Below are 14333 nucleotides of genomic sequence, written 5' to 3'. Positions count from 1 at the left end.
TTAGACCTTAACTTCGATGGAGACATGGAAATCAAAGATGGAGTTTAGGGGCGTGGTTGATCTTCAACAAAATCGCTGATAACTGTACAGTGCTTCACACTGTAGGAGTCTGAACACATACAGAACCGCAACTGTAAACTCAGCAAGCAACATGTTAGTGTTTTTCGCTGTGGTCTTCTCGTTGTCACTTGCGTCCGCATCTGCGGACCGAGTGCCGCGCAGTTGTGGCGCTTGCGAACCCAGTCTGTGCGACCCTCTTCCAGAGGTGGGCTGCAAGTCTGGCACGATTTTCGATTCCTGCGGTTGTTGTTCACTTTGCGCGGCTGGAGAGGGGGAGCCATGCAGGGGACGCGGGACCACAGCCAAGCGTTGCGCCTCTGGACTGGAGTGCGTTAAGAGCGACAAGAACAAGAAGACAAAGCTCGGAGTTTGCGCCTGCAAGACCAAATACGAAGTGTGTGGCTCCGATGGAGTGACCTATAAAACTGGCTGCGACTTGAAAGTTGCCAGCCTGAAAGCGGTGAGCGAGGAGAAGCCTGAAATAAAAGTCCTGAATAAAGGAAAATGCGCAACAGGTGAGAATGAAGAGCGCAGTAGTAGGCTAGTGGAAATTGAATTCTGTCTATTTTGGAAACAGTAATATTTTGTGTATTGCACTAAAATAATTCGAATCTCACTGAAATACATTCTAGCCTGATAGCCAATAGTTCACCAAGGTGCCAAAAAAATTACATTTTGGTGTGATGACTCATGTTTCTCCTTTCTCAGTAATGTAGTTATAATAAATAACGTTAAGATTTCTTGAGTAGGCTAATTAACCATTAACTTACTGAAAATTGTGTTAATGTATTAATCGCTGCTGGTATCTCATCTATTGTCAATGTTTGCCTTGCATGAACTGATTCTAAATTATATTGATTTGACTTGTCCAATGCACCATCAACTTACATTGTTATTGTACATCACTGCCACAATGCACAGATTTGTCTTGGGACCCATGCAGAGACATGAATGCTCTTTAGTTACTGGATAGAAGAACTGGCTGAGAAATAGGGAAAATCTGTGGCACTGGGTGTGGACAAGGTTAACATCATCCTCTACCTCTATAACCCTTGCAAAATAACCAGAGTTAACTAAAGACAGCCACTGACTAAGCTGAAAGCCATTGTCTCCACTCTGGGGTGGCACCCTCCACAGCCCTGAACAGACATGTCTGAAATTCCACCCTCCAAGGGAGGGATTTTACATTTTGTAAAGGAGAATGGCTGTCAATCAAACAGCAGCGCCTCGCCTACATACACACAGACAGGCGCTGTTGGTTTACAGCAAAGCCCGTTGGCTTCAGTGTTTAGTTCAGTGAACCTTTACATGATTAATTATAACTGCATGCTGGTTCTGGATTAGGCAGGCGAAAGGGTTCGGGACGTGAAAAAAAAACGCTGCCTGGCAGAAAAAAAAGTCATACCACACGCGAAAAGCCACAGACTAATTTGCCCATATCCAACAGGGTAAGGTCAGAGAGCAACTTTAGCTGCACCCTTAAGGCTCGCAGAGAGGTTAAAGATAGCACTGCTTTAGGTTCAAGTTCAAGGCCACCCTTCCTAACTCTACTCCATGTTGTTCTTGTTTTCTCAGGGTCTATTAGCTAGGCCTATTTCAGGATTTTGTTGACCATACTTAACTGGCAACAGTAAATTTCACCGGAACTCAAAATAACAGGGGCCTCTACCTACAGTATATGAGACAGTGCTTATTTATTATAGTCATGATCATATCCATTCCTTGGGTTAGAGTATTGAGAAGCCAACCCTATTCAATCTTCCATAAGCATGTGGCATCATAACATTATTCTAAAGAGGCCTTCACTTTGCAACCCCTGTCATCCAAAGCCTAGTCTTCATAACTAAAATAAGATTTCAGTAAAGCTACATTTCTGTCCACACTTGTGTCCCACATACAAAGTATTATGTGCCAGAAGTGTGAAGTTATGTACAGTTGAAGTCGGAAGTTTACATTCACTTATGTTGGAGTCATTAAAACTCGTTTTTCAACCACTCCACAAATTTCTTGTTTACAAACTACAGTTTTGGCTAGTCGGTTAGGACAACTACTTTGTGTATGACACAAGTACATTTTTCCAACAATTGTTTACAGACAGATTATTTCACTGTATCACAATTCCAGTGGGTCAGAAGTTGATATACACTAAGTTGACTATGCCTTTAAACAGCTTGGAAAATTCCAGAAAATGATGTCATGGCTTTAGAAGCTTCTGATAGGCTAATTGACATCATTTGAGTCAATTGGAGGTGTACCTGTGGATGTATTTCAAGGTCTACCTTCAAACTCAGTGCCTCTTTGCTTGACATCATGGGAAAATCAAAAGAAATCACTCAGAAAAAAACCTCCACAAGTCTGGTTCATCCTTGGGAGCAATTTCCAATCGCCTGAAGGTACCACGTTCATCTGTACAAACAATAGTACGCAAGTATAAACACCATGGGACCATGCAGCCGTCATACCGCTCAGGAAGGAGACGCCTAGAGATGAACGTACTTTGGTGCGAAAAGTGCAAATCAATCCCAGAACAACAGCAAAGGACCTTGTGAAGATGCTGGAGGAAACAGGTACAAAGTATCTATATGCACAGTAAAACAAGTCCTATATCGACATAACCTGAAAGGCCGCTCAGCAAGGAAGAAGCCACTGCTCCAAAACCGCCATAAAAAAAGCCAGACTACGGTTTGCAACTGCGTATAAGGACAAAGATCGTACTTTTTGGAGAAATGTCCTCTGGTGTGATGAAACAAAAATAGAACTGTTTGGCCATAATGACCATTGTTATGTTTGGAGGAAAAAGGGGGAGGCTTGCAAGCCGAAGATCACCATCCCAACCGTGAAGCACGGGGGTGGCAGCATGATGTTGTGGTGGTGCTTTGCTGCAGGAGGGCCTGGTGCACTTCACAAAATAGATGGCATCATGAGGAAAGAAAATTCTGTGGATATATTGAAGCAAAATCTCAAGAAGCTTGTGGAAGGCTACCTGAAACGTTTGACCCAAGTTAAACAATTTTAAAGGCAATGCTACCAAATACTAGTTGAGTGTATGTAAACTTCTGACCCACTGGGAACGTGATGAAAGAAATAAAAGCTGAAATAAATCATTCGCTATACTATTATTCTGACATTTCACATTCTTAAAATAAAGTGGTGTTCCTAACTGACCTAAAACAGGGAATTTTTACTAGGATTAAATGTCAGGAATTGTGAAAAACTGAGTTTAAATGTATTTGGCTAAGGTGTATGTAAACTTCTGACTTCAACTGTAAATGCACACATTTTCTTGATCCATAAAAGCAGAAAATTCTGTTTGAGCCAAGCACATTACTAGAAGTTTTGTTTATCAGATTAAATAATATTTGTGAATTTGTGCAAATCCGCATAAAACCTGTCCCAATGTTTGAAAGGCAATGACAGTAATGTTCAGTGTTCGTATTGAGAAACCAAACAGAGTTACTTTTTAACTAATTCTGACTGGCATGAGGAAACTAAAGGGAGAAAGTATGCTTAATATTTCACTAAATTCCTCACTAACAGAATTCATTCTGAACTCCTTTATGTGGTCCATGTTACATAAACTCCTTCACTTACTGTACTGACCTAAAAAAAGGCACATTCATTCCTTTCTGGATGGCTAAAAGGGACTGGAGATGCTATCTGTTCATTTATATAATACATTTATCACATATCAATCAGAACATCTCTGTTAGGATATTACTGCTTTCAGACCTGTACCAGCTAGTCCCAGTGGATTACAACAGAGCTATCTCTGATTCCGCCCAAGTTAAAAGATAAGCATTACAGGTTGATTTGAAGGAGATGATAAAGCCACTCAATCGTCTCACTTTTTTCATTTTTTTTCTTCTCCTCCACAGCACCTGTCATTGTGACGGCCCCTGGTGAGGTCTACAATGTCACAGGCTCCCAGGTGTACCTGAGCTGCGAGGCCATTGGAATCCCCACCCCCGTGATCACCTGGAAGAAGGTACCAGAAGGTTCAATTGTGAGGTCTCTGGGACTTTTGAACCACACTTTTCTCAGGTGTGGTGCAAAAAAAATAAAAAAAATCGCTCCATGCTTTGAGAAAAGTCTTTCAGAAACACTCCCATATGTAGTTTCGTATGATGGTCCAAAGAACTGTACATACGGTAGGTCGTTAATGTATTTTCATATGTCAAGTTAATCATACGTCCCCTTCCACTGATGGTTGATTTGGGCTCTGTATTTGGGGACACAATGGATGAAAGAGATGTGAAAATAGAGGATATGAAGCATGCTATTGTTAACCACACACTGACACAATAGCACAGGACATGAGAGGTTAGAGGGGAAATCCTTAAATATTATCTGATCTTTACAGTCAAGGCTTTACTCATACCCACGGTCAGCGGCTAATATTCTTAACATTCTTCATGAAAAAAGTAAAGAGGCATGAAATTCCCATTGGTTTCACGGAGACTAAAGAGAGACTAAAAATACTAAAGTTATTGAGGATAATTCAGAATGAGGTTGAGAAAATATGTAAGGGAGGGGAGACAAACAGGGCCATGGAAAGCCAGGATGCAAGAAGTCAATGTGGAGAACACAACTCATCATTCCTGGACAGACGAGGAAGATAACCCACTGTTTGCTTACTCTCAAAATAGTGCAAGAGACCACTCTATATAGGATTTAATATGAAAAGAGATATTTAATCAAGATGGGCCAAAACAAGTCTCCCTGCACTGAGAGAGAGAGAGATTACATTTATATAAGTTTGATGTTGTAAGCATTGTTTTATTGATTCGATTAGCCCAAACTACCACTCTCTCTCAGCTAAACAGAATGTTGCTTTGTTCGAACTGTGCCCTTAGATCTGAGATTTGCCTTGACCTGTTAAATTTGACCCATTTACACTGAACAACAAATATAAAACACAACATGTAAAGTATTAGTCTCATGTTTCATAAACTGAAATAAAATATCCCGTACATGTCCCATATGCACAAAAAGCTTATTTCTCTCAAATGTTGTGCACAAATTTGTATACAGCCCTGTTAGCAAGCATTTCTCCTTTGCCAAGATAATCCATCCACCTGACAGGTGTGGCATATCAAGAAGCTGATTTAACGGCATGATCATTACACAGGTGCACCTTGTGCTACGGACAATAAAAGGCCTCTCTAAAATGTGCAGTTTTGTCACACAACACAATGCCACAGATGTCTCAAGTTTGGAGGGAGCGCGCAATTGACATGCTGACTGCAGGAATGTCCACCAGAGCTGTTGCCAGAAAATGTAATGTTCATTTCTCTACCACCGTCGTTTTAGAGAATTTTGCAGTACGTCCAACTGGCCTCACAACCGCAGACCAAGTGTAACCACGCCAGCCCAGGACCTCCACAATCCGGCTTCTTCACCTGTGGGATCTTCTGAGACCAGTCACCCGGACAGCTGATGAAACTGTGGGTTTGCACAATCTATGGATTTCTGCACAAAATGTCAGAAACCATCTCAGGGAAGCTCATCTGCGTGCTTGTGGTCCTCACCAGGGTCTTGACCTGACTACAGTTCGGCATCGTAACCAACTTCAGTGGGCAAATGCTCACCTTTGATGGTCACTGGCACGCTGGAGAAGTGTGCTCTTCACAAATAATTCCCAGTTTCAAATGTACCGGGCAGATGGCATGTATGGCGTTGTGTGGGTGAGTGATTTGCTGATGTCAACATTGTGAACAGAGTGCCCCATGGTGGCAGTGCGGTTATGGTATGGGCAGGCATAAGCTACGGACAAAGAACACAATTGCATTTCAGCAATGGCAATTTTAATGTACATATATAACGTGACAAGATCCTGAGACCCATTGTCGTGCCATTCATCCGCCGCCATTACAGCTGTCACTGTATTTTTTATTTATTTTAAAATCTTATTTAATTATTTCATATATTTTACATGTGATTAGGCCACACCGAGGGCAAGAGATAATTACAGACACCTGTGATAATCTGAAGTATCCAAAAGGGCTCTAGATGTCTTGTGATAGATTACATAAAATCATTGAAAGATACCAACATTTTGGTAGTTTACTGGTAAACTTCGAAAGTTTCAAGTAATATACCCTCCCTTTGCAACTCTATATGTGTTACATCCATCTTTCCGTTTCAATACTTTCTTACGTCTCTCTGTTGTCTCTTTCTTATGTCCCACAGATTTCCCAGATGAGCCTTTATTTTCTTTGCTTATATCATGTGTTTTTATAGCTGTAGACGTCGGTGTCTGAGCTTAGGTCATATAAAGAGAATGTGATCGTAGATTACATGAAATAACATTTGATTTAGCCAGTTGTCTCTTGTGCTGAAGCGTTGAATGTTTTCAGTTTCACAGCTGCACACACAATGGGTTGATTGGATTAGTTAGTTATTAAGTTAACGGTTGTTTTCCCAGGTCACCAGCGGAAAACAGAGAATGGAGCTGCTTCCAGGAGACAGAGATAACCTGGCCATTCAGACCCGTGGAGGACCTGAGAAACATGAGGTCACCGGCTGGGTCTTGGTGAGTCCAACCAGCCCCCTCACACACACATTAACACACAGATACACACTACTTTTTTAATGTTTTTGTTTTATTTTCTAGGGGGTAGATCAACTTTAACATTGCAGCTAGATTGTGGTTTCTATTGGAGTAATTGTCTGCATCATTTCCAATCCCCCATATATACTATATATATATATATATATACTGCTCAAAAAAATAAAGGGAACACTTAAACAACACAATGTAACTCCAAGTCAATCACACTTCTGTGAAATCAAACTGTCCACGTAGGAAGCAACACTGATTGACAATAAATTTCACATGCTCTTGTGCAAATGGAATAGACAACAGGTGGAAATTATAGGCAATTAGCAAGACACCCCTAACAAAGGAGTGGTTCTGCAGGTGGTGACCAGAGACCACTTCTCAGTTCCTATGCTTCCTGGCTGATGTTTTGGTCACTTTTGAATGCTGGCGGTGCTTTCACTCTAGTGGTAGCATGAGACGGAGTCTACAATCCACACAAGTGGCTCAGGTAGTGCAGCTCATCCAGGATGGCACATCAATGCGAGCTGTGGCAAGAAGGTTTGCTGTGTCTGTCAGCGTAGTGTCCAGAGCATGGAGGCGCTACCAGGAGACAGGCCAGTACATCAGGAGACGTGGAGGAGGCCGTAGGAGGGCAACAACCCAGCAGCAGGACCGCTACCTCTGCCTTTGTGCAAGGAGGAGCACTGCCAGAGCCCTGCAAAATGACCTCCAGCAGGCCACAAATGTGCATGTGTCTGCTCAAACGGTCTGAAACAGACTCCATGAGGGTGGTATGAGGGCCCGACGTCCACAGGTGGGGGTTGTGCTTACAGCCCAACACTGTGCAGGACGTTTGGCATTTGCCAGAGAACACCAAGATTGGCAAATTCGCCACTGGCACCCTGTGCTCTTCACAGATGAAAGCAGGTTCACACAGCACATGACAGACATGACAGAGTCTGGAGACGCCGTGGAGAACGTTCTGCTGCCTGCAACATCCTCCAGCATGACCGGTTTGGCGGTGGGTCAGTCATGGTGTGGGGTGGCATTTCTTTGGGGGGCCGCACAGCCCTCCATGTGCTCGCCAGAGGTAGCCTGACTGCCATTAGGTACCGAGATGAGATCCTCAGACCCCTTGTGAGACCATATGCTGGTGCGGTTGGCCCTGGGTTCCTCCTAATAATGCAAGACAATGCTAGACCTCATGTGGCTGGAGTGTGTCAGCAATTCCTGCAAGAGGAATGCATTGATGCTATGGACTGGCCCGCCCGTTCCCCAGACCTGAATCCAATTGAGCACACCTGGGACATCATGTCTCGCTCCATCCACCAACGCCACGTTGCACCACAGACTGTCCAGGAGTTGGCGGATGCTTTAGTCCAGGTCTGGGAGGAGATCCCTCAGGAGACCATCCGCCACCTCATCAGGAGCATGCCCAGGTGTTGTAGGGAGGTCATACAGGCACGTGGAGGCCACACACACTACTGAGCCTCATTTTGACTTGTTTTAAGGACATTACATCAAAGTTGGATCAGCCTGTAGTGTGGTTTTCCACTTTAATTTTGAGTGTGACTCCAAATCCAGACCTCCATGGGTTGATAAATTGGATTTCCATTGATTATTTTTGTGTGATTTGTTGTCAGCACATTCAACTATGTAAAGAAACTGTAACGCTCGTCGTCGGGTGATAAGGAAGCGGACCAAAACGCAGCTGGGAGCGAACACATGTTTATTTAGACACAAATAAACACGTTACCAAAACAGACAAAGAATAGACGAAATGTTAACTTGCTCAAACAAAAGAGGCAACAACCCACCAACATCGTGGGGGAAAAGGAACTTAAATGTGATTCCCAATCAGACTTCACAAGTGACAGCTGTCTGATTGGGAAATCACCCCCGAGCCCAACATAGAAATAAAACACAAAGAAAGGCTATAACCAAAACATAGAAAATAAACCATAGAAATGCCACACCCTGACCAAAATAGCAGAGTTCACCTGGTCAGGGCGTGACAGAAACAAGTATTTAATAAGATGATTTAATTCATTCAGATCTAGGATGTGTTATTTTAGTGTTCCCTTTATTTTTTTGAGCAGTGTATATATATATATATATTTTTTTTTTTGTAACCCTGCCACCCCAACTAATGGAAAACAATACTTAGGCTTCCACTGCCAGCCAGCTTATCCATACTAAATACATTTCACGGACAGTATATTTTTCATTAGTCCCAGCCTTCAGCTACCCTCAACCCCTCTCATAGTTTCTACAGATTGTAAATGAAAGATAAACACCTTTGCTAAGAGTATTATTATATTGATCAATTGACTTTTCAAATCACCCAGCAGTGCTATTTCCAAGTCAATGTTGCAATCTTTCAGCCATTTCTTAACCTGCGACCAAAAACAAGCTACATATGGGTAGTCCCAAAAACAAGTGATCTAATGATTCTCTCTTTTCGCAGCAAAATCTGCAGAGCTGGGATGTTTGTATCCCTCATATACAGTATATAACATTCTATTGGTTGCAAGAATTTTGTATAATAATTTAAATAGAAAAACTCTAGTTTATACTGAATCCAGCGTCGTTTTGTATATCAATTCAAAAACCATGTGCCATACATTGAAAATATCCTTCCAACTATTTTGCAACCTGTATGGTGGTAATGCGGTAATGCTGCAATCAGTTGGTTGTAATTTTAGATATATAGGAAATATCTGCATGTGTGACATAACTCAACCTGTCATATTTATGATATAATTTACAAAGATCGTACTGTTAAAAAAAATAAAACAATTATCAGTTAGTATATTTGAGTTTAACCATAATATTTATTCTAATATTTGTTCTGACTTTCCTGGTGGATTAAACTGAAATTGCAACCAGCTGTCTATTGTTTGTTTTAAAAATAGTGATATTTTGGAGATTATTTCATTTTCCCATTTAATTTTGTCTGGCTTGCGGTTCCAAGTAAAGTGGAATATTTTTTGCTCATATAATAAAAATAAAAAAAGTTGTTGGGTGTAGGCAGGGCCATAAGTATATAGGTAAACTGGGATATGACTAAATAATTAATCAAGGTGATCTTTCCAGAAATAGACAAGTGTTGCACTTTCCATGGTAGGAAAATCTTATCTAATTTGGCTAACTTTCTATTAAAATATATTGCAGTGAAATTAATTCTTTCTTTCGGGATATGAATACCGAGTATGTCCACTTCACCGTCGGACCATTTTATTGGTAAACTACACGGTAATGTAAAAGTTAGATTTTGTAGCGATCCAATATGTAATATGGTGCATTTATCATCATTCGGTTTTAATCCAGAGAGGTTAGAACATTTACCTAGATCCTCTGAGGCTGTGGAGGGATCCAAATTGTGGATTTAACCCTCCTGCTCTGTTCCGGTAGTCTGAAAAATGTAGTTAATTTAATCTGATTGTCGTAAGGCCCTGTCAACACAGGGCATCTGAACACACAAAATACATTTTGATGATTTTCATCAAATTTTGGGGTGTTTTATTTAACTCTTGTACACCTGTGGTGTTCCCGGTCAAAAATGACCGGTCATTAGAAATTAATGGGTGAGACTACAACTAGTGTATAAAATTGAGTTAAACCACATGCCCATTCATCAGATGGACACACTTCCTCTCCCAGACCCCCAGATGCATGTGTGTTTGAGCACACATACACACACATCTCACTCCCCTACTTGGTTTCCATGACAACCCCCACGGAAACCTTTCCCCAATATAATTTTCCCCCCAAGGGAACCCCACCTGTTGGCATTCTCACAAATAATCGCAACATTGTTTCAATAATATATAGAACTTTTCTCGCAGCTCTGGTTCATAAAGCTTTTTTGAGGCCTTGCTCACAATTCATTCTGTGGCAGCACAATGACCAAATTATATACTGTATGTGAGGCTCTTAATCATGAGGAGGAGAGAGGCCAGGAAACTGACAGTGAAGATGCATTAGAGGAGGAAGTGTCAGAAGTTGAAGACAACACAGAATATGTGGAACAATCCAGTGATGAGGAAGAGGGCCCTCCTGAGGTTGTTGTTACATTCCTGTCAAAGAATGTGAATTTGTCCTGGTCTTCATCCCCAACTGAGAGGAGAGGTCGGCTGTCGAATTAAAATGTTATCGGAAAAGAGATACGCCAGGTTGATGACATAAAATCCTGTCACTATTTAAACATTTGAAATGGTTTCAAAACAAATGTCCTTGTTAAACTTTGACACAAAGTAGTCTGTGATAAATAGCACAATATGTTTCATCTGAGTATTTGTTATAGTAAAAATTATCCATACATTATGCTTTTTTTACTCAAAAATTAGTTGTATGAGCTCAGGTCAATGAGGCCTACAGGCCATAAATAGCAAATAGAAGTTCAAAACTTGTAATGTTCACAAGAACTGAAGTTGATAAAAATATCTAACACAACATTAGGTGATAATATATGTATTATTATGGATTTATAAATCAGCTATAATGGGGCAGTACATTTTGGACTGGGAAAACATAATTAATTAACATGAAACAGACAAAACAAGAGGGTTAAAAGAAAACAGGAAATGTCAGCGTACAGTGACACATTTATTTTTAAGCCCTGGATTTCTAGCCCATTGATATTATTGTTGGATCTGATTTTAATATCTAACATTTCGATGGCTATAATAAATAGATATGCCGATAGTGGACAACCTTGTTTTGCTCCTCTTGACAATTTAATACTTTTTGAGAAGTAGCTATTATTTACCATTTTACACCTGGGGTTAGTAAACATAACTTTAAGCCATTGTATAAGAGATTCTCCAAAATTAAAATAGTCCAGCCATTTATATATAAATTCCAGTCGTACTTTATCAGAGACCTTTTCAAGGTCAGCTATGAATACCAGGCCTCGTTTCCCAGATTTTTTTATAGTGTTCTATAGTCTTTCCAGTACATGTCTTATATTATCTCCAATGTATCATCCATGTAAAAAAAACTGTCTGATTAGGATGAATAATATCTGACAAAATACCATTTAAATTCTATGCATTTTGCAAAGATTTTGGCATCACAACACTGCAGTGTAAGGGGTCTCCAGTTTTTTTAGATGGACTGGATCTTTGTATTTACCACCTGGGTCCTGTTTCAGTAATAGTGAAATCAGACCTTGACTTGAAACACTGTTAGTACAAAGGATTTTAGCAATCATACAGACTTGTGGGTCGTCCCACAGAAAAAAATCAGTCAAATACCTCAAGGCCCACACACAGAGGTAGTAAAGGTAGAAATTAAGCATAGGATAGAAGAGTTATGTATTAGATACCTGCCATTCTATTACTTTATTTATGAATAACATTACCTGAGGCACATTCCAAAGTTATCCATGAACGCTACTCATTGACTTGTTCTGTTCAGGTCCTCTACATAACAGAGTTTAATACACCTGCAACTCCTTCCTCCATGTCTGAGTAAATGAACAGAAAACATTGGTGAGCCCTGTTCAGTGGTTAGATCTATCTACCTATCCCACCCTCTTTTTCTCTCTCTCAGTATTCTGCTCCCCTGCTGTCAAACATCACATTCGTTAAATTTCTTCATAGAATTTCAGAATTTCTACTCATTGGCCATCTTCCATGATATGTTTGTACTTGTGAGAAGTATCTAAAGACCTACACAGGTGCAAGCCAGCACTTGACAGCAGTCAGACAGCCGTAAAACAATCCAGAACGCTTCTTTCCAATTGAAATGGCACCCTTGCTCTGTCGAAATGAGCCGAGCTTGGCTGGGAGGAAGAGATGAGGCTGTGTTTGTGTCGCCTTGCGTGTTCTGATAAAATCAGATAAGGCGATAACCGCCGCCGCCATGCTTTTCAGATCTCGCCGCTCACCAAGGAAGAGGCGGGCTCGTATGAGTGCCACGCTGTCAACGCCAAGGGAGAGGCCTCAGCGGTGGGCACCATTCACGTGGTGGAGTCCATCGATGACATCCCTGTCAAGAAAGGTACCCAGCGCATCCTTTTCTATTTCACTGCTATTTCTACTCTGTTTCATGTTAAATCTATACACCCACACAATATGGCAAAGGGGGATATTTACCATATACAAAGGGGAAATGTAGGTATTCAAAGGGCAAATCAAAGGGTGTGTATGTACAGTATGTGTGACTTGTTTGGAATTCAAGCCCGCTAGCCCGTGGTTCCCATTCTGTTCTGACATGTTTAGGAGTGCATACTTAGCTTGATGGTTGCCTTCGACAAGGCAGCGCGCGTTTCTGGGTGTGTAACTTGGTGCGAGCGTTGACAGATGCACTCATTGCACTGCCTATACATCTGCACTCCAGGGGAAAGAACTTGGATGTTTGAGTGAGAACGACATTCATATCAAAAGGAAAGCTCTACTTTTAGGTGTTCTTCCAACCCTGGTGATCTGTGATGATGGACACTATTCAAAACAAGGGACGCTCTCCGTCCTGCAAGATCTAAGCACTTCTTCAATACCAGTGATCTAAAAAAGGAATCAGGGCTAGATATGTGATACAAGTCTGATGGAAACCGATCAAAGTATTCAGGTTTCCCCCAGATTCACATATAAGACATAGGTCTCCCCTATCATTGGTCATAAATAGGACCAGTTAAGGATCATTACCCTAGAAATCCCCTTAGCCAATGTGTCATTGTGCTCTTGTCTGTGTGTCTCTCTTCCAGTGGCCAAGGATGATGAGCTGTAAGGCGTCTCAGCACAGTAGAGCCTCAGTGGTGGCTCCTGGCAGGATCAGGAGAGGAGGGAGAAGCCCCGACCATCCCACCAGTAGACCTGTACAATGACTAAGAAAGAGGACCAACAGCCACCATTAGCATCCCAGAGATCCATCAGATTTATATTTGAGAACGTTGCCATTTGTTAAATATTTGTTAAATATTTTAGTCATTTAGCAGACACTCTTATCCAGAGCAACTTTCAGTAGTGAGCGCATACATTTAAAAAATAATAATAATCATACCGGTCCCCCATCGGAATCAAACCCACAACCCAGAATTACAAGCACCATGCTCTATCAACCGAGCCACACAGGACCTGTAACAAGTCATCCACAAGAGTCATCTAGGCCTCTCACACACATTTCTTGTCACTGACATCACACACAAGTCATTCATTTAATAAGTACACAGTGTACAAAACATTAGGAACACCTTACTAATGTTGAGTTGTATCACCTTTTGCCCTCAGAAAAGATTCAATTTGTTGGGGCATGGCCTCTACAAGGTGTCAAAAGCCTTCCACAGGGATGCTGGCCCACATTGACTCCAATGCTTCACCCAGTTGTGTCAAATTTGCTGGATGTTCTTTGGGTGGTGGACCATTCTTGATACACACGGGAAACTGTTGTGTGACAAACCCAGCGGCATTGCTGTTCTTGACACACTCAAACTAGTGCGCCTGGCACCTACTACCATACCCTGTTCAAAGGCACTTAAATCTTTTGTCTTGCCCATTCGCCTTCTGAATGGCACACATACACAATCCAAGTCTCAAGGCTTAAAAATCCTTCTTTAACCGGTCTCCTCCCCTTCATTAACACTGATTGATGTGGATTTAACAAGTGATCACAGCTTTCACCTGGTCAGTCTGTTATGGAACGAGCAGGTGTTCCTAATGTTTTGTACACTGTATGTGCACAAACAAATTGCATGTGCATGCTTCACTCTTACTCTTCCACCATCATTTTT

General features: G+C 41.4%; 1 protein-coding gene across 1 annotated transcript; it reads left to right on the top strand.

The window, feature by feature from the left end:
* The first annotated feature begins 90 nt into the window (after positions 1–90).
* Positions 91–13584, top strand: LOC115205179 (insulin-like growth factor-binding protein 7). Its single transcript, XM_029770885.1, has 5 exons — positions 91–575; positions 3936–4045; positions 6485–6592; positions 12481–12607; positions 13311–13584. The coding sequence occupies exons 1-5, from the start codon at positions 152–154 to the stop codon at positions 13331–13333; spliced, it is 792 nt and encodes a 263-aa protein (XP_029626745.1). The 5' UTR covers positions 91–151; the 3' UTR covers positions 13334–13584.
* The last annotated feature ends 749 nt before the right edge of the window (positions 13585–14333 follow it).

This window comes from Salmo trutta, chromosome 13 (genome assembly GCF_901001165.1).
Source record: "Salmo trutta chromosome 13, fSalTru1.1, whole genome shotgun sequence".
In the NCBI taxonomy this organism is placed as follows: domain Eukaryota; kingdom Metazoa; phylum Chordata; class Actinopteri; order Salmoniformes; family Salmonidae; genus Salmo; species Salmo trutta.
This window is presented reverse-complemented; position numbering and strand designations above follow the sequence as displayed.

Bases quoted from the DNA above. Each gene is read 5' to 3' on its own strand.
- LOC115205179 (XM_029770885.1), top strand. From the start codon at position 152: ATGTTAGTGTTTTTCGCTGTGGTCTTCTCGTTGTCACTTGCGTCCGCA. The intron at 576-3,935 runs GTGAGAATGAAG...TCTCCTCCACAG, and splicing joins TAAAGGAAAATGCGCAACAG to CACCTGTCATTGTGACGGCC. The intron at 12,608-13,310 runs GTACCCAGCGCA...TCTCTCTTCCAG, and splicing joins TGACATCCCTGTCAAGAAAG to TGGCCAAGGATGATGAGCTG.